General features: G+C 38.2%; 1 protein-coding gene across 1 annotated transcript in view; it reads left to right on the top strand.

Annotated features, from left to right (window-relative positions):
• The first annotated feature begins 465 nt into the window (after positions 1 to 465).
• The window catches only part of LRRC63 (leucine rich repeat containing 63), a 42,971-nt gene continuing 18,751 nt past the window's right edge, over positions 466 to 24,685 (top strand). Inside the window, exons 1-4 of the mRNA XM_049646955.1 lie at positions 466 to 1,644; positions 16,769 to 17,458; positions 18,001 to 18,069; positions 20,507 to 20,667. Of these exons, the coding sequence (XP_049502912.1) occupies positions 1,560 to 1,644; positions 16,769 to 17,458; positions 18,001 to 18,069; positions 20,507 to 20,667 (1,005 nt within the window). The 5' untranslated portion in view covers positions 466 to 1,559. The remainder of the gene's footprint in view (positions 1,645 to 16,768; positions 17,459 to 18,000; positions 18,070 to 20,506; positions 20,668 to 24,685) is intronic.

Here is a 24,685-nt window from a genome sequence, read left to right as displayed (position 1 = left end):
AGGAACTTCATAGGCTCAGAAAGGCAAAACAGTTTGCATTCAAGTAAGAGAAAGAAAACAGAATGTTCGCTTTTCGGGGGCACTACAAAATCAGCCACGGGACCCCGCTGCGCCCAAGTGCAGCGTTAAGGAACGCCAGCCCAGACCCGAGATACATCGTGTAATCAAGGAGAGTAAATAAATAATAGTGGTCAATGTCATTAAGAAGGAGAAAAGTAATAACGATTGTCACCACGGGGTTCCGTACAGCAGCGACACACGGAGCGGGCTTCTCCTCCAGCCCCCACCGCCCGCAACCTCCCGGCAGCAGGACACCGCGGCAGAGAGAGAGGCCCGTGGGCGCCGCGCGCGCCGAGCCGTGGGGCGGGGCCGGTTCCGCGGGGCTCGGCGGGCACGCGCCCCGCCCGGCCCCGCCCCCCTCTCCAGCGCCGACGAGTCCCGCGGGCTGGGCGGGTTTATCGGCTTCCGGTTGCTAGGGCCGGTGCCCTTGGCCTCAGGCCAGGCCTTGCGGCGGGGGTGGGGGTCGAGGGTAGTTAATCTAGGTGCTTTCCCGGCGGACTGCTTCTCGCGGGAGACTGCTTTGACCTTTACCTCGCTGCCTCAATTCCGAGGAAAAGATGAAAGAGGAAAAGCCGGTCGTTTTGAGAAGCAGCTGATTGCCTTGAAGGATAGTGTAGGGGTCCAGCGCATCTTCTCCAATAATACGGAAGGAAAATTACCGGCATCAAGGGGGACGTACTAACAGGGACCATACCTTGAGCGCTTGTGTGCAAAGTTATCTTTGGGGGATAAAACGGCCCATTTATGCAGCTCCAGAGCATTCCCTTCCCAACTGTCAACGGAATCCTGATGTGCCAGGCGCTTTGATGTTGCCTTGAGAACTTAGCGCATGTTTTGAGCTTCTGGCATTATTTCTAAATTGTACCAATTGGAACAGAGATCCTGGAAAATCTGATTATATTGAAGACCATCTTAGTTTTGGGTTAAAGAGTATGACCCAACTAGTCGTGGTTGAAACTTAAAACAAGTCCTTTTGCAGAAAGAAACCAAGTTACCTGTGAACTGTAAACAGATATTTCGAGTCTTAAGAGGCTATCATGGAGGGATTTCCTTAATCTTTTTGACCAAATCTTTTCCCAAATATGTAAAGCAATAACAGTTTGAAGGTAGAGGTGAAAAAATGAGTGTTATTTTTACTGTTCGGGAAAATCAGTATCTACTAAATGATCTAGCATGGGCAGATTGAACATTTTGCTAATAGGAGAAATTTTAGAATGATCCTGATTGGTAATAGTGTATATATTTTAAAATTGTGTTCGTCATAAACCTAAATTTTATCTAGAGTCTTTCTAGAAGTTTTAAAGAATTTTTTTTTCCTTATCCTCTTTTTCTTTTATAGGAATTCTGCTTGGACTCAGCACAGTATTAGCAAAGAATGATTTTCACTAAAATGTAGATTCTAATGAATTACTTTTCAGCAACAATTCAAACATATTGAAAACCTTTTCAATTCCCGATTAACCAATAGCTGTGAAAAACAGTGTTCATTGTTAGTTAAAATGCAAAACCACCCACAACTACTTCGAAGACCTTTACCTCCAAAACTCCCTAAGCTGCCTTTACCTAAGAAGAGAGTCTATGCAGGTATGTGTATTAATCAGATATGTTATTAAGTTTATTTATTTTTCGTAGAAATTTCTCAGGCTGCACGGTTCAGAATCACAATAGTAAAAAAGACACTCACTAGTAACCAGTAACTTCCAAATGTTTGTTGTGAGAGGATAACATCCAATTCAATTCTACAGTTACAGTTGACCTTCATTATTTGTGGACTCTATGGGTGCAAAGTTACCTAACTGCTACAATTATTTCTAACGCCCAAACCAGTACCTTGTGCTGTATGTTATCTTTTTAACTCAACGATATGTCAATGAAGAAGACTTCAGAGCAGTAGAGACAGCTCTTTTTCTTTTTTTTTTAATTTTTTTTTTTAATGTTTATTTATTTTTGAGACAGAAAGCATGAGTGGGGTAGGGTCAGAGAGAGAGGGAGACACAGAATCCGAAGCAGGCTCCAGGCTCTGAGCTGTCAGCACAGAGCCCAATGCGGGGCTCTAACTCACGGACCGTGAGATCATGACCTGGGCCGAAGTCAGACGCTTAACCGACTGAGCCATCCAGGCGCCCCTCTTTTTCCTTTTATCATAGGTGAAACTGTATGCAGGAGAATAGTATATATGGTAACTCTCAGTCATTAGTGGATGGATATGAGGCAGGCAGTGCAAACATACATGTTCCCAGCTGACGTCCAATAAGGAAAATGCTCTGCCTTCTTGTTTCAGCTCTCGTACTGTAAACAACTGCCCTTTTCTCACTCTGTTTTCAGTCTTTTTCCTCTGCCATGTTTTAAAATTTTTTGTGCCTTTTGTTGGTGCTTTTGCCATCACCCCCAGGAATAGTGTTCAAGTGCTGTCTGGTGTTCCTGAGCACAAGAAGGCTGCGATGTGCCTTTACAGAGAAAAGCATGCGTTAGTCAAGCTTCCTTCAGGCATGAGTTGCAGTGTTGCTGGCTGTTTGTTCAATGTTAACGAATCAACAATATATGTTAAGTGTCTTTAAATAGAAACACGGGTAAAACAAGATTATGTATTGATTGGTTGCTGATAATGTTGAGACCAGAAGTTTAGAGGAACCTAACCCTATATTTTCCTTAGAAGCAATGGCTCAGTATTGGATAATTCAGTGTTCACTGAGATTTTATAGAACAGAACGGCCACCGATAACAAGAACTGACTGTACTTCTTAGCACAGCGCTAGGAATTGGGGATGTAATAATGAGCAAAAGAGACCTTGTCCATCTTCTTCATTGGTTGCCCTCTGTTTGGATCACATAATCACATAAGTAATTGTCAAATTACACTGCAGTAAAGTGAAGAGGAGTCCCTCGGATAACCAGAACTTTATATAATACCCTTAATCCTCTATTTCTGTATGTGGTATCTTTTGACTCTGTACAGCAATGATAAAAGCATATTTCCACTTCTTTCCCCTTTTCAGTCTCCTCAGTCACCTGATTGTAGTCCATTATGTTCATTATTTTATAATGTATTTCATTATTTTCGTGTCAACATTTATACTGTTAACATATGCCTAGTCCATCAGTTGATTTCCAATGCTAAATTATTACCTTTGATTCCTGGCTATTAAAGATGTAGAAATCAACATGCCCGTACTACCTCCAATTTCCTATCCCACTTTCCCTTCAGCTTTTGTTATATCATTTCTACATGGTCATTTCTAGAATGTTCTATATTTCTACATTTACAACCTGTTGTGTAACAATAATGCCCACAGTTATGGGGATTTACTGCTCACTACCAGTTCTTTTGTTGTAGTTTTTTCATTCATCTCTTGGTTGAAGTCTATCCTCTAGTACACAGTTCTTGCTATTGACATTTTGGGCTGGAAAATTCTTTTTTGGGGGAGGGGGCTCTCTTGCTTTTTGGCACCTTGGAGGTTCTATGACCTTGACTGTTAATAATCCTATGTTTCCAAAGGCTCTTGGTGGAGTACTTTGCATATAGTAGGTGTTCAAAATATTTGTTGTTGAAATCCATTAATACTTAAAATGACTGAAGTACAGTTTATAAACATGAACAGTCAAACACTGAAATAAAACCCTGAAATGAATATCTAGAATTTGCATAAGATGCTAGATGCCATAGGGAGTTAATGACGTGAGTGATCTGGTCCCTGCCCTTCAGGACATTTTAAGACCTTTAATCAAGTTCTGGAGATGAGATACACATGAAATAAGAACCTTAACAGTATAAAGCAGCATAGAATTTTGTCCAATTAATGGTATAGGCAATAGTAGTTCATACATGTGAGTGAGCACCGGGGCAGGAATGGGGCTTGAACGAAGACTTAAGGAATTAGGAAAAGTGGAGTGAAATATGTTTTACAGAGGAGACTGGTGTACTTTTTTGATGGCAGTGAAGAGTCTCTTGGAAAAGTAGAAATTTAATATACTAGAAAAAAAACCATGGAGAAATGTGTCAAGAAATAGAGAAGCATGGAATTGAGAAGACAGATGCCATCTCCATTGGGAAGGTATCCCTAAACACCACTTCCCCCTTCACCTAGTCAGGGTACCTTCCTTTATGCTCCCATAGTATTCCATGTTTACCCCTACCAAGCATTTGTCCTTCTCTAGTTTAACTGTTTACCTGCCTAGTTTCTACACTTAATGGGGAGATGTTTGATGGCAGTAAGGTTTGTGCTGTGTGACTGTCCCCTCAGCACTGTGGGTACAGCTGGCATGTGATACATGTTAAATGTTTAGTGAATTAACGAGAACGGTAAATATGGGCTACGTTAATCAAGAAAAATGGATTGAGTAAGGTTTTTAGGTAGACTTGGAAAGAAGAAAATGATTTCAACTGGCTAGTGGGAGAAGGTATTCCACGCAGTGTGGCCAACATAGGAAACGAAATTACAAATGAGCAGTATGGGCTTTGGGATTGTCAGTAATAAATTAGAGTATCTGGGGGTTTCTCCTGGAAACTGACGAATCGTTACACAGCAAGATTAGGTGAAGTGGGTCCAGTTTGCATAGATTTGTTGTTTTAATGTTCATTTATTTATTTTTGAGAGGGAGAGAGAGAGAGGGAAAGCCCACGTTTAGGGGACAGGGAGAGAGAGGGAGAGAGAGAATCCCAAGCAGGCTCCATGCTTAGTTCAGTGCCCAACATAGGGCTGGATCTCACAACTTGGATCATGACCTTAGCCAAAGTCAAGAGTCAGAGGCTTAACTGAGCCACCCAGGTGCCCTGGTTTTTTAAAAATGTTTACAGTTCACATAGATAGTTATTCACCAAACTAAGAAGTCTGAATTATCACTGATAAGATTCAGATAATTTGATGAAAACTTTATAAGGCTGCATCAGACAATCAAGGGTGAAGTTAAATTGATGTAGACTAGGATGATGGCAGTGAAAGTTAGAAGAGAAAATCTGGTTTTTTAAAAATGTCACTTAACTAAGAGAGAAGGAGGTTAAAATGCAATAGCCTGCGTGAAAGCACATTATAAGCTATAAAGTCACTGTGTGGTTGTAAGATGTTATAGTACTTGTAATACTTCTCACTTGGTCTGAACTTACTGGCTTGCAGCAACCTGGAACAGTGCCGAATGCCCTAGAATGGGAATCCAGGGATCTGAATTCTGGTCTTAGCTTCAACACTAATATGATGTGTGGCTTTAGGAAGTCATCCAGTCAACGGGTCTTACCTTTCTATTCTGAAACAGCAGAACTTAATTAGGTCACTGGTTTTTGATCCTAATCTCCACTGTAAACCAAATGAAGAGGGGACATGAATCCATGAGAACAATAGCTCACTTCTTCCGTGATTCTCATGGTAGAAAAGGAAAGGGGAGTGGGATGGGGGATGAAAGGGGTGGGGAATTAGAAACTTTAGAGTTGACATATCTAATTTGAATATAGCCTGGGTGATTAATTGCATGTGTTAAATGTGAGGAATTAGAAGTATGGCAGACGGAAAAATAACCCCACAAAAGATATCAGCATCCTAACTTCTCAAACCTGTAATGTTATCTTCTATGGCAAAAAAAAAAAAAAAAAAAAAAAAAGAAAGAGAGAAAGAAAAGAAAATGTTATATGGGGTTCCAAATATGATCAATTTAAGGCTCTTGTGATGAAAGATTATTTTGGATTATTCGGGTGGGCCCAAAATGCAGTCACATGTATGCTTATAAGACAGAAACAGAGATTACACACACACACACACACACACACACACAGGCAGAGAGAAGACTATGATACCAAGATGGATCAAAGAGAGATTTGAAGGTGCTGGCCTTGAAGATAGGAGTGATGTGGCCACAAGCCATGGCGTGCTGGCAGCCACCAGAAGCTGCAAGAGGCAAGGAATGGATTCTCTACATGGGAGTCCAGAGAGAACAGGGCCCTGCTGATACCTTGATTTCTGGCTCAGTTATATAACTTTGGACTTCTGGCCTCCAGAGCTGTAAGAGAATAAATTTCTGTTGTTTTATGCCATGAGGTTTGTGGTTATTTGTTACAGCAGCTAGAGGAAACTAATGCAAGAGGAATCTAGGATTCCAGTGTGTGTGTGTGTGTGTGTGTGTGTGTAAGTGTAACTAAATAACAGATGTATCTCTATGAGATAAAGGAGGACAGAAAGTGCTGATGACTTTGGTGTAGACATGACAAGTTTGAGGTGCTTAGGGCTTCCAGACCCAGATTTAGAATTATTACTGTAGATGGAAAATTAGTTACAATTGGGGGAGGGATAATGATAGAATCTTTGGAAGTACTAAGTGGTAAGTTGAGAAAGAGAAAGGTTTGCGTAGAGAAGATAAATGGGCAGGGGTAGGAATGAAAAAATGGCTCTCATGAGAGCCAAGGAAAGAGTGATTTCATGGAGAATAGGGTGGATTAAAGTATCGAATGCCAAGAGGAGGTCACATAAAGGTAAATAATAATGTGTACCCGTTAGGTTTAGCAACAAGATATCAACGATCACTTTGTGATAACAGCTTTGGTAGCAGAGGTGGAAAATTCCAGGTTGTAACGCTTTGAAACGTAAATAGGAGGAAACTTTCAGTGTCAGCCTCAAAATGTAAAGAGATTGAAAGCGATCACTCATATCCTCATAAGGGGGAAAAGTAAATAAACTGATAATCGGTGACTTTCTTAGATCCATCAGAAAATTCGAGTCACAGAGCAAACCAGCATCCTGAAATCTGGAGAGACAGGCAGCTATAGAGAATCTCAGCTGAGATTGGTTTATTGGGATCAGAAGATACTTAAGCCAGTAAGTGGTAGGAACACTTAAATGCTAATTTTGGCAAATTGCTGGAGGTTGAGTGTGGACTAGCTTGAGAGTTAAAAACTCCTAGGGTCTGGTCTTAGGGGAGCCTCCACACTGCCATGGGTTTTAACTCCAGGAGCCCCACAAGATTCTCATGAAGAGCAGAGAAAAATTTGTTCATCTTTTCCCCAGTATGAGGGAGAAAGTAACCACTGAAACATTCCCAGAGCATGCTTCTGCCCTCTAAAGAAAACTACATCACCAGACCCTTATCTGACCTGGGGTAAGGTCAAGTTAGATAACCCTCTCCCCCTGTAGCCTTTCTGTGTCATGTAAGGGGAAGAAAAAGCTAAGGGTTGTGGAAGCCACAACCCAGGGATTCAGGCCCACTAAAACCCCGAGATTTTTATATAATAAATATATATATGAGGGGCGCCTGGGTGGCTCAGTCTGTTAAGTGTCTGACTTTGGCTCAGGTCATGAGCTCACGGTTAGTGAGTTCGAGCCTCATGTCGGGCTCTGTGCTGACAGCTCAGAGCCTGTAGCCTGCTTTGGATTCTGTGTCTCCCTCTCTTTCTCTGCCCCTCCCCCGCTATCACTCTGTCTCTCTCAAAAATAAATAAACACTAAAATAAATAAAAATAAATGGGGCGCCTGGGTGGCTCAGTCAGTTAAGCGTCCAACTTTGGCTCAGGTCATGCTCTCGCCGTTTGTGAGTTCGAGCTCCACATTGGGCTCTGTGCTGACAGCTCAGAGCCTGGAGCCTGCTTTGGATTCTTTGTCTCCTGCTCTCTCTGCCCCTCCTGTGCTTGAGTTCTGTCTTTCTCTGTCTCTCAATAATGAATAAGCATTAAAAAAAATAATAAATAAATAAATAAAAATAAATACATGAGATTTTTTATAATGAGAATATACAATAATTCCTTTCCCTAATACCTTATCACCACATCAGTAGGGTTCTAATATAAAAAGAGGGGATTACAACTGAAAGAGCTTTAAGATGCAGACTTTATTTAAGAAGGCATCTGTAGGGAAGCACAGAGACAACAAAGGAAGAAAAAAGAAAAACAAGAAAACTAGAAGAAACTTAAATGTCTGACACCAACAGCTACAGTCACCTCCATTCCTATTCCCCAGTACATCGTGCTCAGCTTTTGGCAAAAGAATTACAACTCATGCTTAAAGATTAGAAAAGACCACAGTCTGAAGAGAAAAAGGAAGCATGTAGAACCATACTCAGGACACAGTAACTGAAATTATCAGACAGCAAATTGAAAATAACTGATTGATATATTAAGAACCTTGATGGAAAAAGTAGACAGCATGCAAGAACAGATGAATCATGTAAGGAGGGATATGGAAACTACGGAAAAATCAAGGGAAATGCTAGAAGTAAAAATTACTGCGATGGAAATAAACAGTGCCTTTAATGGGCTCATCAGTAGCCTGGACACGACTGAGAAAAGGATCTGTGAGTTTGACAATAGGCCGGGTGAAAATTCTCAAACTCAAATGCGAGGAGTAAAAAGAATAAACAAAATAACAAAAAAGAATACCAAAAAACCTGTGGGAAAATAACAAAAGACAGGACATACGGGTAATGGAAATACCAGAGGAGAGAAAACAGCCATGAGAGCAGAAGAAATGTTTGAAGTAATAGTGGCTGAGAATTTGCCAAAATTAGTGACAGACCAAACCACAAATCAGGAAGCTCAGGGAACACCTACCAGGATAAACATATTTTAAAAATGCACTTAGTCATATCTTATTTAAACTGCAGAACACTAAAGACAGAGGGAAACTCTCGAAAGGAGGTGGGGCAGGGGGAGAGGGGAGAAATTCCTACAGAGAAAAAGGATTTAGAATCACATTGGATTTCTTGTCAGAAACCATGCAAGCAAGAAAAGAATAAAATGAAAAAGTTAAAAGTGTTGAAAGAAAAAAAAAAACTCCACCAAAGTAGAATCTGTATTCTAGTGAAATTATCCTTCAAAAATGAAGGAGAGAGGCGCCTGGGTGACTCAGTCGGTTGAACGCTGACTCTTGATTTCAGTTCAGGTCACAATCCCACTGGGGCCGTGGGACCCAGCCCTGCATGGGGGCTCCATGCTGAGCATGAACTGTGCTTGATGTTATCTCTCTCTCTCTCTCTCTCTCTCTCTCTCTCTCCCTCCCCCTCTGCTCCTCTCCCCACCTTATGCTCTCTCTTAAAAAAAAAAAAAATGAAGGAGAAATATAGACTTCCTCAGACAAAAACTGTGGGTATTTGTGGCCAGTAGAACTTTTTAGAAGTTCTTTTGTGTTAAAAGAAGAAAAATGATATTGGTCCCAAACTCAGATCTACCTAAAGAAAGGAGGAGTATCAGAGAAGGAAAACTGGAGTGAAATAAAAATTTATTTTTCTTATTCTTCCTTGATCTAATAACTATTTGAATGAATAATAGCCACAATGTATTAGGTGATTGATTACAGCATAAGGATAAATGAAATGAATGGCAGCAACACTATAAAGAATGGGAGAGAGGTCTTGGGAATACTCTGTTAAAAGACACCCACAATACCTGTTAAGTGGCATCCTATTATTTGAAAGCAGACTTAGGGTATGGAAGTGTTGAATTACTACATTGCACACCTGAAACTATTATAACACTGTAGGTTAAATGACTGGAATTAAAGTTAAAAAAAAAGAAAAGAAAGTAGACTTTGATTATTGAAAGGATAATAAAAGAAACTTTTTATTATGAATTAAATATCCTTTCTAAATGCCGCACATCAGACTTGAGTTGTCTTGTTTTTTTGCATAGCGAGATAGTTGTAATTTACAGTTTTGATTCCTATCAATAAAGTACATGCCAATTAAAAAAAAAGAAAATAGACTTAGGTTAACTGTAAATGTATACTATAAACTTCAGGGAAACCACTTAACATTTTTTGTAAAAGAAGCATAATTGATATGCTAAGAGAAGAGAGAAGCTGAGAAACTGAAGGAGAGAAACTGAAGGCTTGTAAAATGCTCAACTAAAACCAGAAAAAGAAAAAAAGGAAGGGAATATTAAAAAAAAAAAAAAGCAGCAGTGCAGTATACATATTTTACATATAACAAAACAACCTATTATAGAGCGAGAGGCAAACCAGAGGAGACTCTTAAATACAGACAACGAACTGAGGGTTGATGGGGGGATGGGGCAGCAAGGAAGATGGGTGATGGGCACTGAGAAGAGCACTTGTTGGGATGAGCACTGGGTGTTGTATGTGAGCGATGAATCACGGGAATCTACTCCCAAAACCAAAAGTACGCTGTATACCCTGCATGTTAGCCAACTTGACCATAAATTATATAAATAAATAAATACATACATAAATACATCAAATAAATAAATAAATAAATAAATATAAAACAAACTGTTATAGCAGATAAAAAACAAGACCCAACTATATGTTGTCTACGAGAGACTTACTTTTTAATAAATTATTTGTTTATTTTGAGAGAGAGAGAGTGCATGCAAGTGGGTGAGGGGCAGAGAGAGAGAGAGAGAGAGAGAGAGAATTCGAAGCAGGCTCCATGCTCTCAGTGCAGAGTCTGACTTGGGGCTCAGACTCACGAACCATGAGATCATGAACTGAGTCAAAACCAAGAGTCAGACACTTAACCAAATGAGCCACCCAAGCACCCCTACAAGAAACTTACTTGAAATATAAAAACACAGAGAGGTTGAAAGTAAAGGTGTAGAGAAAGACATACCACACTAACACTAACACTAATCAAAAAAATATATAGTAGCTATATTAATTTCAGACAGAGCAGATTTCAGAACAAGAAAAGTTATTAGGGGAAAATAGGAGCAATATTTACGTATAAAGGAGTCAATTCTTTAAAAAGACAACAGTCTTTAACTGACAGGCACCTAAAGGAGAGAGAGGCAAAATCTTTCAGGCAAAAACTGCTAGAGTTGTTAGGAGAAATAGATAAATCCATTGTTATAGTTGGGGAGTTCCACACCCCTTATCAGTAATTAACAGATCTAGCAGGCAGAAAATTAGTAAGGATATAGCTGAACCAAATAGTACCAACAATTGACAGGATCTAATTGACATTTATAGAGCACTTCATCCAACCACAGCAGAAAATATTCTTCTCCCTCACATAAGACACCCATCAAGCTAGACCACATTCTAGGCCATAAAACACACTTAAAAAAAAAACACAGATATTATACAGTGTTTGTTCTCAGAACACAATGGAATTAAACTAAAAATCAGTAACAGAAAGATATGTGGAAATCCAAAAATATTTGGAGATTAAACAACACACTTAAATAGCACATGGGTCAGAGAAGTCACAGAGATATTTTACAATGTTTTTTAACTAAATGGAAATAAAATTACAGCCTATCAAAATATGCAGTGTAAAACAATAGGGCTTAAAAGGTATGTAGAACCTTGAATGCATATTTTAGAAAAAGAAGATTAATCTAAAACAAATACTTTAAACTTTTACTTTAGGAAACTAGAAAAAGGAGAAGAATATAAACCTAGTGCAAGCAGAAGAAAATAAATAATAATTAGAGCAGAAATTAAGTTGAAAAAAGAAAATCAATTGAGAAAATCAACAAAACCAAAAGCTAGTTCTATGGAAAGATTAATAAAATTGATAAAACCCTAACAAGGCTATCTAAGAAAAAAGAAGAAATAAATTACTGCTATCAGAGATGAAAGAGGGTTCATTGCTTCTGAGTCTATGGACATTAAAAAAAAAAAAGATAAAGAAATATTATGAACAATTCTTGGTCAATACATTTGGTAACAGATAAAAGGGACAGATTCTTTCGAAGACATAAACTACCAAAACTCACACAAAGTAAAATATATAATCTGCTATAAATAATGTCTATATTTATAAATAATTTATTACTTTATAGGCTTGTATAGGCCTATTTTAAGAAATTGAATCAGTAATAATAACTTTGCAGAATAGAAAGCACCAGGCCCAGATAGTCACTGGTGAATTCTACCAAACATTTAAAGAGTAAATTATATCCATTCTCTACAAACTATTCCAGAAGATAGACACAGAGAGAACACTTCCTAAATCATTCTGTGAGAGCAGTATACCCTAATACCAACACCAGACAAAGAATTTACAAGAAAACTACATATAAATATCACCCATGAACATAGGTGCCAAAATCCTCCACAAAATTTTAGCAAATTGAATTCAACAATGTTTAAAAATAATCACACATCATGACCAAGTGGAATTTATTCTAGATATGCAAGACTGGTTCAACACTCAAAAATCAGTTAATGTCACCCATCATATAAATAGCCTAAAGAAGAAAAATCACACGATCACATCAGTAGATACAGAAAATCCATCTGTCAAAATCCAGCATGCCTTCATGAAGTAATTCTCAGCAAACTAAGAATAGATGAGAACTTTCTCAACTTGATAAAGAAGATCTACCCCAAATCCCACAGCTAACAACATCTTTAATGGTGAGAAACTAGATGCTTTCCCCCTAAAATGACAAAGGATGTCCCCTCTCACCACTGCTATTTAGCAATTGTACTAAAAAATCCTAGCTAATGCAATAGGACAAGAAAATGAAATAAAAGCTGTACAAGTTGAGAAGAAAGAAATAAAACTACCTTTATTCTATGTAGAAAATCCCAAAGAATCAACAAAAGAACTCTTGGAAATAAAAAACAGTTATAGCAATGTTACAAGATACAAGATTAATATACCCAAATCAATTGCTTTCCTATATACCAGCAACAGTTAGAATGTGAAATTCAAAACACTACAACTTACTTTAGTATCAAAACACACTACAATTGGGGTGCCTGGGTGGCTCAGTTGGTTAAGCATCTGACTCCGGCTCAGGTCATGATCTCACAGTCTGTGAGTTTGAGCCCCGCGTCGGGCTCTATGCTGGCAGCTCAGAGTCTGGAGCCTGCTTCAGATTCTGTGTCTTCCTCTCTCTCTGCCTCTCCCTGCTCATGCTCTGTCTCTCTCTGTCTCAAAAATAAATAAAAACACTAAAAAAAATGTTTTTAAACACACTAGAATTAATTTAGGCATAAAGCTAATAATGTATTATAGGATTTATATGCATAAAACTACCAAATTGTGATAAAAGAAATAAAAAATATATAAATAAATGGAAAGGTATTTCATCTTCATGAATAGGAAGATTCAATATTGTTAAACTTGATCTACAGATTCAAAGAAATCTCAGCCAAAATACGAGCAAGTTATTTAGTGTGTATTGACAAAATTATTCTAAAGTTTATATGTAAAGGAAAAACACAATACCAAATACAATACTGAAGAAGAGGAAGGAAGTAAAATTGTCACCACTCAATTTCAAGACTTTAAAGTAATACAGTGTTGTATTGGCAAAATAAAGGACAAATAGATCAATGGATGAAAACAGAGAGCCAAGAAATAGATATACACAAATATAGTCAACTGATCTTTGACAAAAGAACAAAGAACAAAGGTATAGTCTTTTCAGTGAATGGTCCTGGAACAAATTAACTAGGTACCAACACGCAAAAAAAAAAAAAAAAAAAAAAATTAATCTAGACCAGACCTTATACCTTTCACAAAAATAAACACAAAAGAAGCATAGACCTAAATGTACAAATGCAAAACACTAAAACGTCTAGAATATAACACAGGAGAAAATCTAGGTGACCATGGATTTGGCAATGACTTTTTAGATATGACACCAAAGGAACAGTCCATGAAATTGAAGATTTATCAGGTTTATATTTCCGTCTGTTTCTTTTGGAACATTCCCTTGTGCATTAAATAGAAATAAAACAATACAATAATAAAAAAGAACAACCCATGAAAGAAAAAATTGGTAAGTTGAACTTCATTAAAATTAAAAACTTTTACTCTGTGAAAGACATCGTTAAAAGAGTAAGAAGACAAGCCACACACTGGCAGAAAATATTTACAAAACACATATCTGATAAAGGACTTTCTATCCCAAATTAATGATCTCTTAAATAATAAGAAAAGAACCTAATTAAAAAGTGGTCTAGGGGCACCTGGGTGGCTCAGTCGGTTGAGTGACTCTTGATCTCAGCTCAGGTCATGATCCTGGGTTCTTGGGATGGAGCCCCACTGAGTGTGAAGCCTGCTTGGGATTCTATCTTTCTTCCTCTGCCCCTCTCCCCTGCTTGTGTGCACACACACACACTCTCTCTAAAATAATAATAATAATAATAATAAATAACAATAATAATAATAAAAGTGAGCTAAATATCTGAAATGTCACTTCACTGAAGATATCCAGAAAGCAAATAAGCATAGGAAAAAATGCTTAACACTAAACGTTAAAAAAAATTTTTTTTTTAAAAAGGAGGGGGGTGCCTGGGTGGCTCGGTCGGTTGAGTGTCCAACTAAGGCTCAGCTCATGATCTCGCAGTTCTTGGGTTCGAGCCCTGCATCAGGCTCTGTGATGACAGCTCAGAGCCTGGAGTCTGCTTCAGATTCTGTGTCTCCCTCTCTCTCTGCCCTTAACCCGCTAGTGTTCTGTCTCTCTCTGTCTCTCAAAAATGAATAAAAATGTTTAAAAAAAGTTTTTTAAGAAAAAATGCTTAACGCCAAAAAAAGAAAGAAATTTAAGAAAAAAAGATAAAAAATGCTTAATATTTGCATTTGTCATTAGAGACTGCAAATTAAACCAACAACGAGATACCACTGCATACCTCTTAGAATAGTTAAAATACACAACACTGACACCACCAAATTCTGGAGAAGAGCAAAACAAACCCCTCTTATTTATTCCAGGCTACATACTGCATGATTCCAACCACTGTAGTATTTTCGAAAAGGCAAAACAATAACACGGTAAAAACTAAAAAATCAGGGGTTGCCAGAAATTTGTTTAGAGAGAGAAGTGTTGAATAGGTGAAGCACAGGGGAATTTTAAGGTGGTAAAATTATTTTTTATGATACTGTAATAGTGGATGCATGGCATTACACATTTGTCCAAATCTATGGAAATGTACAACACAGAGAATGAACCCTAATGTCAAGTATGGACTTGAATTAATTGTATGTCAACATTGGTTCATCAATTATAATAAATGTACTCACCAATCAGGATGTTAATAATAGATAAAATTGTAGGGGGGAATATATAGGAATTGTATTCTTGCTCCAGTATTTTCATATCTAAAATTGTTCTAAAAAGAAAGACTATTAATTAAAAGTTACAGACTAAATAAAGTGAAACAGAACAGAGAGGAGAAGACATCAAACTGAGTGTCAGTTACTTCACACTCCAGAAGGATAAATATGGTGAGACTGTGGTGGTTGGAAGGAATTCTGGAGTTTGTTGAGGATTTTGCTTGCGTTATTATGTTTTGTTTTAATATGGGAGAGAGGGAAAAAAGTTGAATGATGGTGTGACCATTTTTCTTGAATGAGCTAGTTTTTATTAATTCCATACAAGCAGGAAGCAAACGTTCTTATTCTCCCACTAATGCCCTTCAAACTCACCCGGGACACACAGCTTTCCTCCAAGGCTTTTCTAGTCAACTTCACCTCTTAGCCTTGTTACCTTTTCAGATATTAAACGAATATTTCAATCTGAATCATTACTTTTATCTGGCCTGCCCCTTCCCCCAGCTCAGACTAGGTCTGCAAATTTTTAGACACGCCAGAGGAGACAGGGGCATGACAAGGTCTTCCACCTGGCTCTTTACTTCTTTCCCCCAACTTATGGTTTCTGCTCCTCCATAAGTGGGGCTAGGGATGGAGAAGAGTTAAGGAGAGTTAAAAACTAGGCGTCAGTCTCTGTACCCCCTGAAATGCCAGGAGATACAGGTCAAGGAGTTTCAAGGATTCTCTTGCCTTGCTCCAATTGGAACCCAGGACTGGGTGGGCTGATCCCTTTTTGCTACTCTGTAAGTATTAGTGGGGGAGGTGAGTAGAGGAATGATATGTTATTTTCTCCTCCTGGCATACATTCCTGCTCTCTAAATGGTTCTCTGAGAATTCTGGTCACATTGTTTGAGGTTGGGGAAAAATCATCCTCTTCCACCCACCACAAGGAGGGGAAGATTGAGGAAACACATAGCACTCCAATAACTCTATCCAGGAGAATTCCTCTCTCTAAACTCAGGTCAGACTCCAGCCATCTCTTATACGTAGACAGCAGATGGATGAGACCTGGATTTGTTTTGGCATCTCTTTGCAAGCCTTGCCTTAAAGAATCTATTATCTCTTCTTTAGAAGGTAGAAGTCTTCATCATTTAGTACTCAACTGAGACAATGGAAAAGAGTCATTTGACATTCTGTCCCATAGGAAAGAGAAAGCATATTTGGTGTGGTGAGGTACCGAAGAACACAGGCATTGTGTGTTTTCTGGACCTAGGAGAGAAAAGAACATTTACCTTTTAACCTAACTGAACTTGTAGTATGTTGTACCCAGCATCAGGATGTTATCGTTTCAAAAGACACATTGGTCTGACATTTGGCGTTGAAAAGAATTGTGAGTCTTTGCTCAAGGAAGTTTCAATGAGGAAGGGATAACGAGAAATGATAAATAACAAAACTTCATCAAAATAATATTTACCCATTTTATTTCCAGTTTTAGTAGCAACTGGTCAAAAAATTACCTTTATACCCTTTCTTCTATCAATTCTGTTCTTCCAAGAGTCTCTCCCTACCCTTTCTAAATCTAATACAATTTAGTCTTTTCTCGTTTCCATTTGATTACTCAAACTTTACCCCAGTCAGTTAAACAAAAGTCCTCATAGCTGAGCAGGTATATGCAGAAATTTTTAGAAGGTGAAAGAGGGGTGAGCATGAACGTTAAGACATTAAATTTTGTCCCTGGTACCTTGATAAATATAAACTAATTGTGCCTTTTTTTTTTTTTCTGGTTTAGCCAAGACTGGTAAAGCTAAGCCAAAACGTGTGACGTTCACTCCAGACGAAACCACTTCAACTGAAAGAAAGAAAACTAGTTTTCTTGATGTTTCAAGAGATCGATCACAAACCCCTATCAGTATCCAAAATCTCTCTCTTGATCATCATGTACAAGAAAGAGTGACGACTATTTCAATACCAAGAAAATATTTTAACAGGGTCTATTGGCACATTCCAGAGACTGCTACCGGTTGCATATTTTTTCCAAGCTGTCATTCAGCCTCAAGTCGAGTTTTTGGGAAAGAAACAAGCCAAACGGAAACTTCAAGAAAATCAAAACGAGAAGTGTCAAGAAGAAAAAATATTTATGTTGATAACATGTTCAAAGACATTCTGATTCTCTCCTCAGAGTTCTCCAGACCTGCAAGTGCACCTTCCCCAGTTATTACTCCCAAACCCAAGGAAGTTCTCTCTGAGTATCCACCTTTATCAAAGAATAAAACCTTTATTTTTAAGCAGGCTCTGATAGATTTAAGTGAAACAGGGCCAAGCCCTCCACCAAGAAGTGTGCCTGTTAAAGCAGAAAGACAGTGGTCTGAACGTTTAAAGCAAAATACTGCGGTGGTACTAACTATTAGTAATTTTCCAGGTCCCATCGCCCTACCAACACCAGTTTTGCCAAGAAAACCTCGAAGACAGTCTTTGTTAGGTAAATCCATGTTTAAAATGATACATGTTCAAAATGGGCATTTGGATTATTTACATTTTTTCCTATCACAAATAATGCATGCTTTGTAATAATGGGGTCAAGTGGACCAAAGGGAAGAGAAGGCACGCGAGCGAAGGTTGCTTTCCCCTTGGGTTTGCAGGTTGGGATGGCGGGATCACTTTCTGCCTATGCATACATTCCATATACGATCCAGAAAGAGGTAACAGAAGTATTGACCTTGAGGGTCTGCCAAGGTCAAACTGGGTGCTCTACCCAGATGGCGGTAGTGGGAAGCAGATGAGGAAGCCCAAAGGATCAGAAAAGTCAACATAAAAGAGGAGTGGGAATGAACAGTCATTCAGAAGGCGATCAAGATGAACTCTAGAAGCAGAATGCCAGTGTGGACGGAGCCCTTCACGGGCACGGTTCCGTGGACAATCCAAATTCATTAAAAGATGAACAATTATAATGAAATCATAACACCCTGAACATGAGTGTTCACAAGTATCCAAAAAGTTGTTTCATTTTTTTCTTTTTTCTAGAAACTCAAGTAACAGAATCCGACAATGTGGAAAGCACGTCAAGGCAAAGTGTGTCAAACCTGACAGAAGGTAAACACTAGGCGTATTTCATTCTTTAAAAAAACTGTATATAAGTTTATCTCTCTACAGAAGTATTCATGATTTTGTGTTGGTGTATGTGTGTGGGGTTCACACATATGTCTCACCTCATTTTCAGCTCTTTAAGCCATTTGCTCAGCAACTATGTTTGACGTATTGACTATAAGTCATAGTTTGTACTGATGCTGGGAACATAAAAGCTGGAGCATTTTTAATCTGGGTAGGTGAGATAAATATGCAACAATGAAAGGTAACTATTTTCCATGTGCCAGGCACTGTTCTAAGTGCTTTAACTTTAGTTACCTAGAAAAAACAAAAGAAAAATCATCTCTTTTTTTCTAATGTTTATTTTTGAGAGAGAGGGAGAGAGAGACACAAAGTGTGAGCAGGGGAGGGGCAGAGAGAGAGAGAGAGACATAGAGAATCTGAAACACGCTCCAGGCTCTGAGCTGTCAGCACAGAGCCGACATGGTGCTTGAACTCATGAACCGTGAGATCATGACCTGAGCCGAAGTCGGATGCTTAACTGACAGAGCCGCCCAGGAGCCCCCATATCCGCTGATTTCTAAGCTGTGCATGTGCAGGACAGTACTCTAAGAAACACAGCAAAAAACATCAGCAGAGAAGCTACGAGAAGTGAGCATGCATGGGAGATAGTTATTGAAGTTAAAGCTCTGCCAAGATGCAGGAGCCTTGTAAACACATGGGGCTTTTAGTTGAAGACCCAGAGGACCCATGCCTTAGAAATAAGGATGATGTTTTAGAAAAAAGTACAAAACTAAAATAGATTATCCCTAGCAAAGCTCAAAACCAGTCCCTAATGAATCAAAGTGATACTTTTTCCACTTTTCTTTCAATCAAAGAAAATTTAACACTTGTTGGAGAAATATGGCGTTATCCGGACCCTTTAAAATTTTCATACACAATATCCAGCATTAAATTAAAAAATCACAAGTCATCCTATAAAAACAGGATAAAATGTCTGAAGATCTGTAGAAAGAAAAAAGGCAAGAGAAACAGACACATAGAATCAGATACCAAAGTTTTCAAAGAGGGATTTTAAAAATAATTGTGATGACTATGTTTAAGAAAGGAAAGAATGAGTTAGAGAATTTTACCAGAGAACTAGAAGTTTTGTTTTTAAAAATGGGAGTCAAATAAAATTCTAGAGCAGAAGAAATAACCAAGGAATGATTCAGTTAATGATTAAACACAGAAGGCTCCAATGATAGGACTTTCTCTTTTTCCCAGGTCATCAGCCGAAACAAATCATGCTGCCATTTCTGATTTGTTGACTTTGTCCCACTCTGGCGGTCCCCTTTTGAAAGTTTCCAGAGCCTTCAGGGATCCATCAGGGCATTTCTATTTTTTTCTCCACCTGAATTCCCATTTCCATCCCAAAACCAATGCTTGGGCCTAGTCCATGGGGATGGGTGGGCTGGGAACAGCACAGAGACCTAGGTCTTAACTCGCTCTCCTTTCCTTCTTGATCCACTCTCTCTCCCAAGACAACGACTCTCTCTATCATATCATACATCTCTCTTGATGCTGCAGTTACCTTTCACATCTACTGATCTGAGATGGGCACACAGGGCCTATTTTGGCAGCTAGAAACTGAACATTGCTTTCTTTGGTCTAGGATGCATGATTTCCTTTCACTGAAGCCATGGCCTAAGGCTTTCTGAGATTGTAAAATATGTTGCTGCAAATAATACAGCAAGAATGGCCATGAATGTAAAATATATGTTCCGAGGTCACAAAATATTTTCCTGCTGCATTTGGGTTTATACTTGAATAGGCCGTTTCTGAAGGTGAAACCCGCAAGGGTCATGAGGAAGTAAATTTAGATGCTCTTTGTTTGACTAACTTCTAAGTTGTTTGGATTTTTTTTCTTTTTTTGTGTGGGGTCTCCAAACGGAGACAAGAAAGCCGAATTATATAAGGCCCTTGAAACACAGCAAGGGTGTCCCTTGCGAGGTGATCTCTATCTGACTTACGATTATGTGATGTCCTTTATTAGTTTTGTGAAGCAAGAAGTTGCTTATGTAATTCGTAGTAAAAGTTTTGAAAATATTTGTACACATAACACAAAAAGACTGAGATTGATAGAATCTAAGTTATCTGGAGAGAAATCTATGAGCATACGGTTTTCCTTTGGAAAGACAAAGGTGCCAGCTAATATTTGAAACACAGACACACATGCACACACACACACACACACACACACACACACACACAAAACAAAGCCCAGTTTAGCAAATAGAACCAGTGGGACTAGGTTAGTAAAGTCTCAGAGCACTCTCTCCCAGAGGATGTACACAGCTAACCTACTTACCATGATTCACTGTGACCGTAATATAAATACCTCTTAACTTTCATTCTAAGTGCTAATGCATTTAGGTCTCATTTTTTTCTCCTGTTTATGTAGGTATCATTAACATTAAACCTATAAAAAGAGAGGAGTCACATGTGATACGGGGTGAAGGTTTTAAGACTATTAATGCAACACGATATGAAACAATAATAGCCATGACCAACCTAGCCATAATTAACTGTCAAATACATGGAAGAAATGCACTTAATCTTAAGGTATGCTACATCTTTTTAATGGCAATTTCTTTTCAAATCAGCCATTATTCTTGCTCTAGGTTTCTTAACTTTGGTTAGTTTCCACGGTATTGAAGGGAGCCTTCCTGTTACAATAGAGATTTTCCAGGAACGCATGCAAATTTATCTCTAAACCTATGTCCTAGTTTGCCTTCATTCCAGTTTTGTAAAATGTTAAGATCCAAAGAAATCATAGTGTATTTTCATTATCTGGCGTGAGTAAAAAAAAGTGAGATTCAGAATTATCATATTTTGAAGTTATGGGCAATCTTTGGCCCTTGTGCCACATCTAGCAACAGGCTAAATTTTCACTGAACACAAGCCTGGTGTGATGAACAGCTATAATAATAGTTGCCATTTATTAAGGACCCACTCTGTGCAAAGCAAATGTTACTCTTAAAGCTTACAATTCAGCCGAATAGGTATTATAATCTGTGGTTTACAGTTAGGAGCACTGAAGCCCAATGAAAATAAGACCATCCAGCCAGCAAGTAGCAGAGCCTTAGGTTTGAAGTCAGAGCTCTTTGACCTCAAGATCTAGGTTTCATTTAAAAATGTATTTCGAAATAAGTTCAAACTCATAGAAAACTTGCAAAAATAGGAAAAGCGACAAGAGAGTTTCTTGGGGGAAGGTAGGGCATTCAAAAAGGCCTATGGATACTGGGGAATTTAGAAAGCTATGTGCATGGCCAGGGCAGGACGCATTCTAGAGAAGATCCCATGCAATCACTACCTTTTAATGACCTGGCTAAGCATTGAAAGGGTGCCCTTGCGTAGAGCCAATCTGAAAAGACTGGAAGAAATATTATTCTCTCTCTACTCCTGTCCTGTTGTACAAGGAAATCTCTGTCAAAACACTAACTGAACACTAGCCAACAGAGCAGAGATTTCAAACACAACACATGAAAAATTATAGACTTCACGAAAACAATTAAGAAAAATCACTAAACCAACAGCTACAGCCCACAGCAAGTAAAATTTAAAAAAAAAAATGGAAAGGGGGAATAATATGATTTTTAGAGTTACCACATTATAATATGCAACTGTTCAGTTTTCAACAAAAAATATGGAATATGTGACGAAACAAGAAATGTGGCCAGTCACAGCAGAAATTAATAGAAACTGTTTCTGAGGAAGCACAGACATTGGACTTACTAGGGGGGAAAAACCTTTATATCAACTGTCTTAAGTATTCTGAAGTAGCTAAAAACAAAACAAACAAACAAAAAACAGAAGAATGATATGTTAGCAGAGATTTATCAATAAAGAGATAGAAATTACAAAGAAGAACCAAAAAGTAGTTATGGAACTGAAAAATACAATAACCTCACTGGAAGCTTTCAATTGTAGGTTTGAGCAGGCACGAGAAAGAATCAGAGAACTGGAAGATAGGTCAATTGAAATAATCAAATATGATGAACAGAAAGAAGAAGAAGAGGAAGAAGAAAGAGAAGGAGGAGAAAGAAGAAAGAAAAATGAACAGAGGCCAAGGGACCAATCAGACACCACCAAGTGTACCAAGTAATGGAAGTCCTAGAAAGAGAAGAGAAAGAAACGGGCAGAAAGAACATTTGAAGACATAATGGCCAAAACCTCCCCAAATTGATTAAAGGTACAAATCTGTAGATCTCAGAAGCTTGACAAATTCCAAAAGGATAAACACGGACAGTTTCACATTGAAACACATTGTAATCTGTCAAAAGCTAGAGAAAATCTTGAGAACAGCAAGGCAGGAATGATTTGTCATGCATAAGGGATGCTCAAACTTGATAGCCAATTTGTCATCAGAAACCATGGAAGTCAGAAAGGAATGGGATGACATTTTTAAAGTGAAGAAAGAAAAGCAATCTCTCAACCAAGAATCCTATATCCAGCAAAACTATCTTTCAAAAACTAGATGACAAATTAAGATGTTCCAAGATAAACAAAAGCTGAGGGAGTTTGTTATTAGTACACCTGCCCTATATGAAATGCCGAAGAGAATTCTTTAGTCTGCAACGAAAAGATATTAGACAGGAACTCAAAACCTGAAAAAGAAATAAAATCTGGTAAAGGTAACTACATAGGTACATATAAAACCCAGAATTGTTCTATTTTTGGTTTTCAACACTTATTTTTATGTCCTATGTTATTTAAAAGACAAATGCATAAAACAATAGTTATCAATATATGTTAATGGACACACAATGTAGAAAGATGTCATTTTTGATGAAACAACAAGGACAGGGGTAGATGTGTATAGGAACAAAGATTTTTTTGTGCTATTGAAGTTAACGTGGTATCAGTCCAAACTAGATTGTTATAAATTTAAGATGCCAACTATAATCTCCATGGTAACAACTATTAAGAAACTGTCTTAAAAATATACCACAAAAGAGAACAAGACAAGAATCAATATGGCAGATTGCAAAATAATTAAACACCAGTGAGGCAGTAATCAAATAACAACAATAAAAAACATTCTGGAAAAGGCAAAACTATGGAGATAGTAAAACTATCAGTGGTCGCCAGGGATGTTGGAGGAGGGAGGGAAGGTTGAATAGGAGGAGTACAAGGGATTTTCAGGGCTGTAAAATTATTTTATATGATACTGTGCTAATGGATTCATTTCGTTATACATTTGTCAAGACCCACAGACTATTCAACAAGAGGTTTGAACTCTAATGTAAATTACGGACTTGGGTTGATAATGATGTGTGCAATGTTGGTTCATTGATTATAACAAATACATCATACTGGTGTGTGAAACGTTGATGTTGGGGAAGACCAGGTGCACGTGTGTGGAAAGGGTATGTGGAGAAGAAAAATCTTAAATCAACAACCTAACTCTACACCTTGAAGAACCTGAGCAAAAGAGAAAACTACACCCTAAACTAGCAGCAAGAAGGAAGTAAGAAAGATTACAACAGAAATTAATGAAATAGTAGATAGAAAAGCAGTAGAGAGATGGGGCGCCTGGGTGGCTCAGTTGGTTGAGCGTCCAACTTCAGCTCAGGTCCTGATCTCATGGTTTGTGGGTTCGAGCCCCACGTCGGGCTCTGTGCTGACAGCTCAGAGCATGCAGCCTGCTTCAGATTCCATCTCGGGCTCTCTCTGCCCCTCCCCCACTTGTGCTCTGTCTCTCTGTCTCTAAAATAAATAAACATTAAAAAGAAAAGAAAAGAAAAGCAGTAGAGAGAATCAACAAAAAATATAGTTCTTTAAAAAGATCAATAAAATCAACAAATCTTTAGCTAAATGAAGAAAAAAAGAAAATACAAATAACTAAAACCAAAAATGAAAATGGAGACATTACTACTGACTTTACAGAAATAAAAGGGATTATAATAGAATACTATGAACAACTGTATGCCAACAAATGAAATATCTTAGATGAAAGGAAACATTTTTTAGAAAAACACAAATTACCAAAACTGACTCAACAACAAATAGAAATCTGAGTAAACCTATACAGAGTAAAGAGATTGAGTAAATAATCAAAACCTCCCAACAAAGAAAAGTCCAGGACCAGATGGCTTCATGGATGAATTCTGCTAAACGTTTAAAGAAAAATGAATACCTATACCTCTCAAACTCTTCCAGAAAATGAAAGAGGAGAGAACACCTCTAATAGTATTCTGAACCCAGTTCCACCATGGTGGGGGGAGCAGTTGCCCCACACCACTACGCAATTCTCAGATACCAGCTGGGTGTCCTACAATTCAACTCAATTCTCACACTACCTAGAGATAACACCAGATTCCACAGGTAAAGTGCTCACTCCCACAAGATTGCCATTCAACTCAGGATGCCAATCACACGCCCCGGCTGTCACCTACACTTCTAACCAATTGGCTACAAATTAGAGGTTCCCACGACCCTCTCCTTGGGTTCAATTAATTTGCTAGAGTGGCTCACAGAAATCAGGAATCCCATTTACTTGCTAGATAACTGGTTTATTACAAAGGATATTAAATGATATGAATCAACAGTCAGATAAAGAGATACACAGGGCAAAGTA

The sequence above is a fragment of the Panthera uncia genome, assembly GCF_023721935.1.
Source record: "Panthera uncia isolate 11264 chromosome A1 unlocalized genomic scaffold, Puncia_PCG_1.0 HiC_scaffold_16, whole genome shotgun sequence".
In the NCBI taxonomy this organism is placed as follows: domain Eukaryota; kingdom Metazoa; phylum Chordata; class Mammalia; order Carnivora; family Felidae; genus Panthera; species Panthera uncia.
The sequence above is the reverse complement of the archived record's forward strand: the minus strand, read 5'-3'. Positions and strand labels throughout refer to the sequence as shown.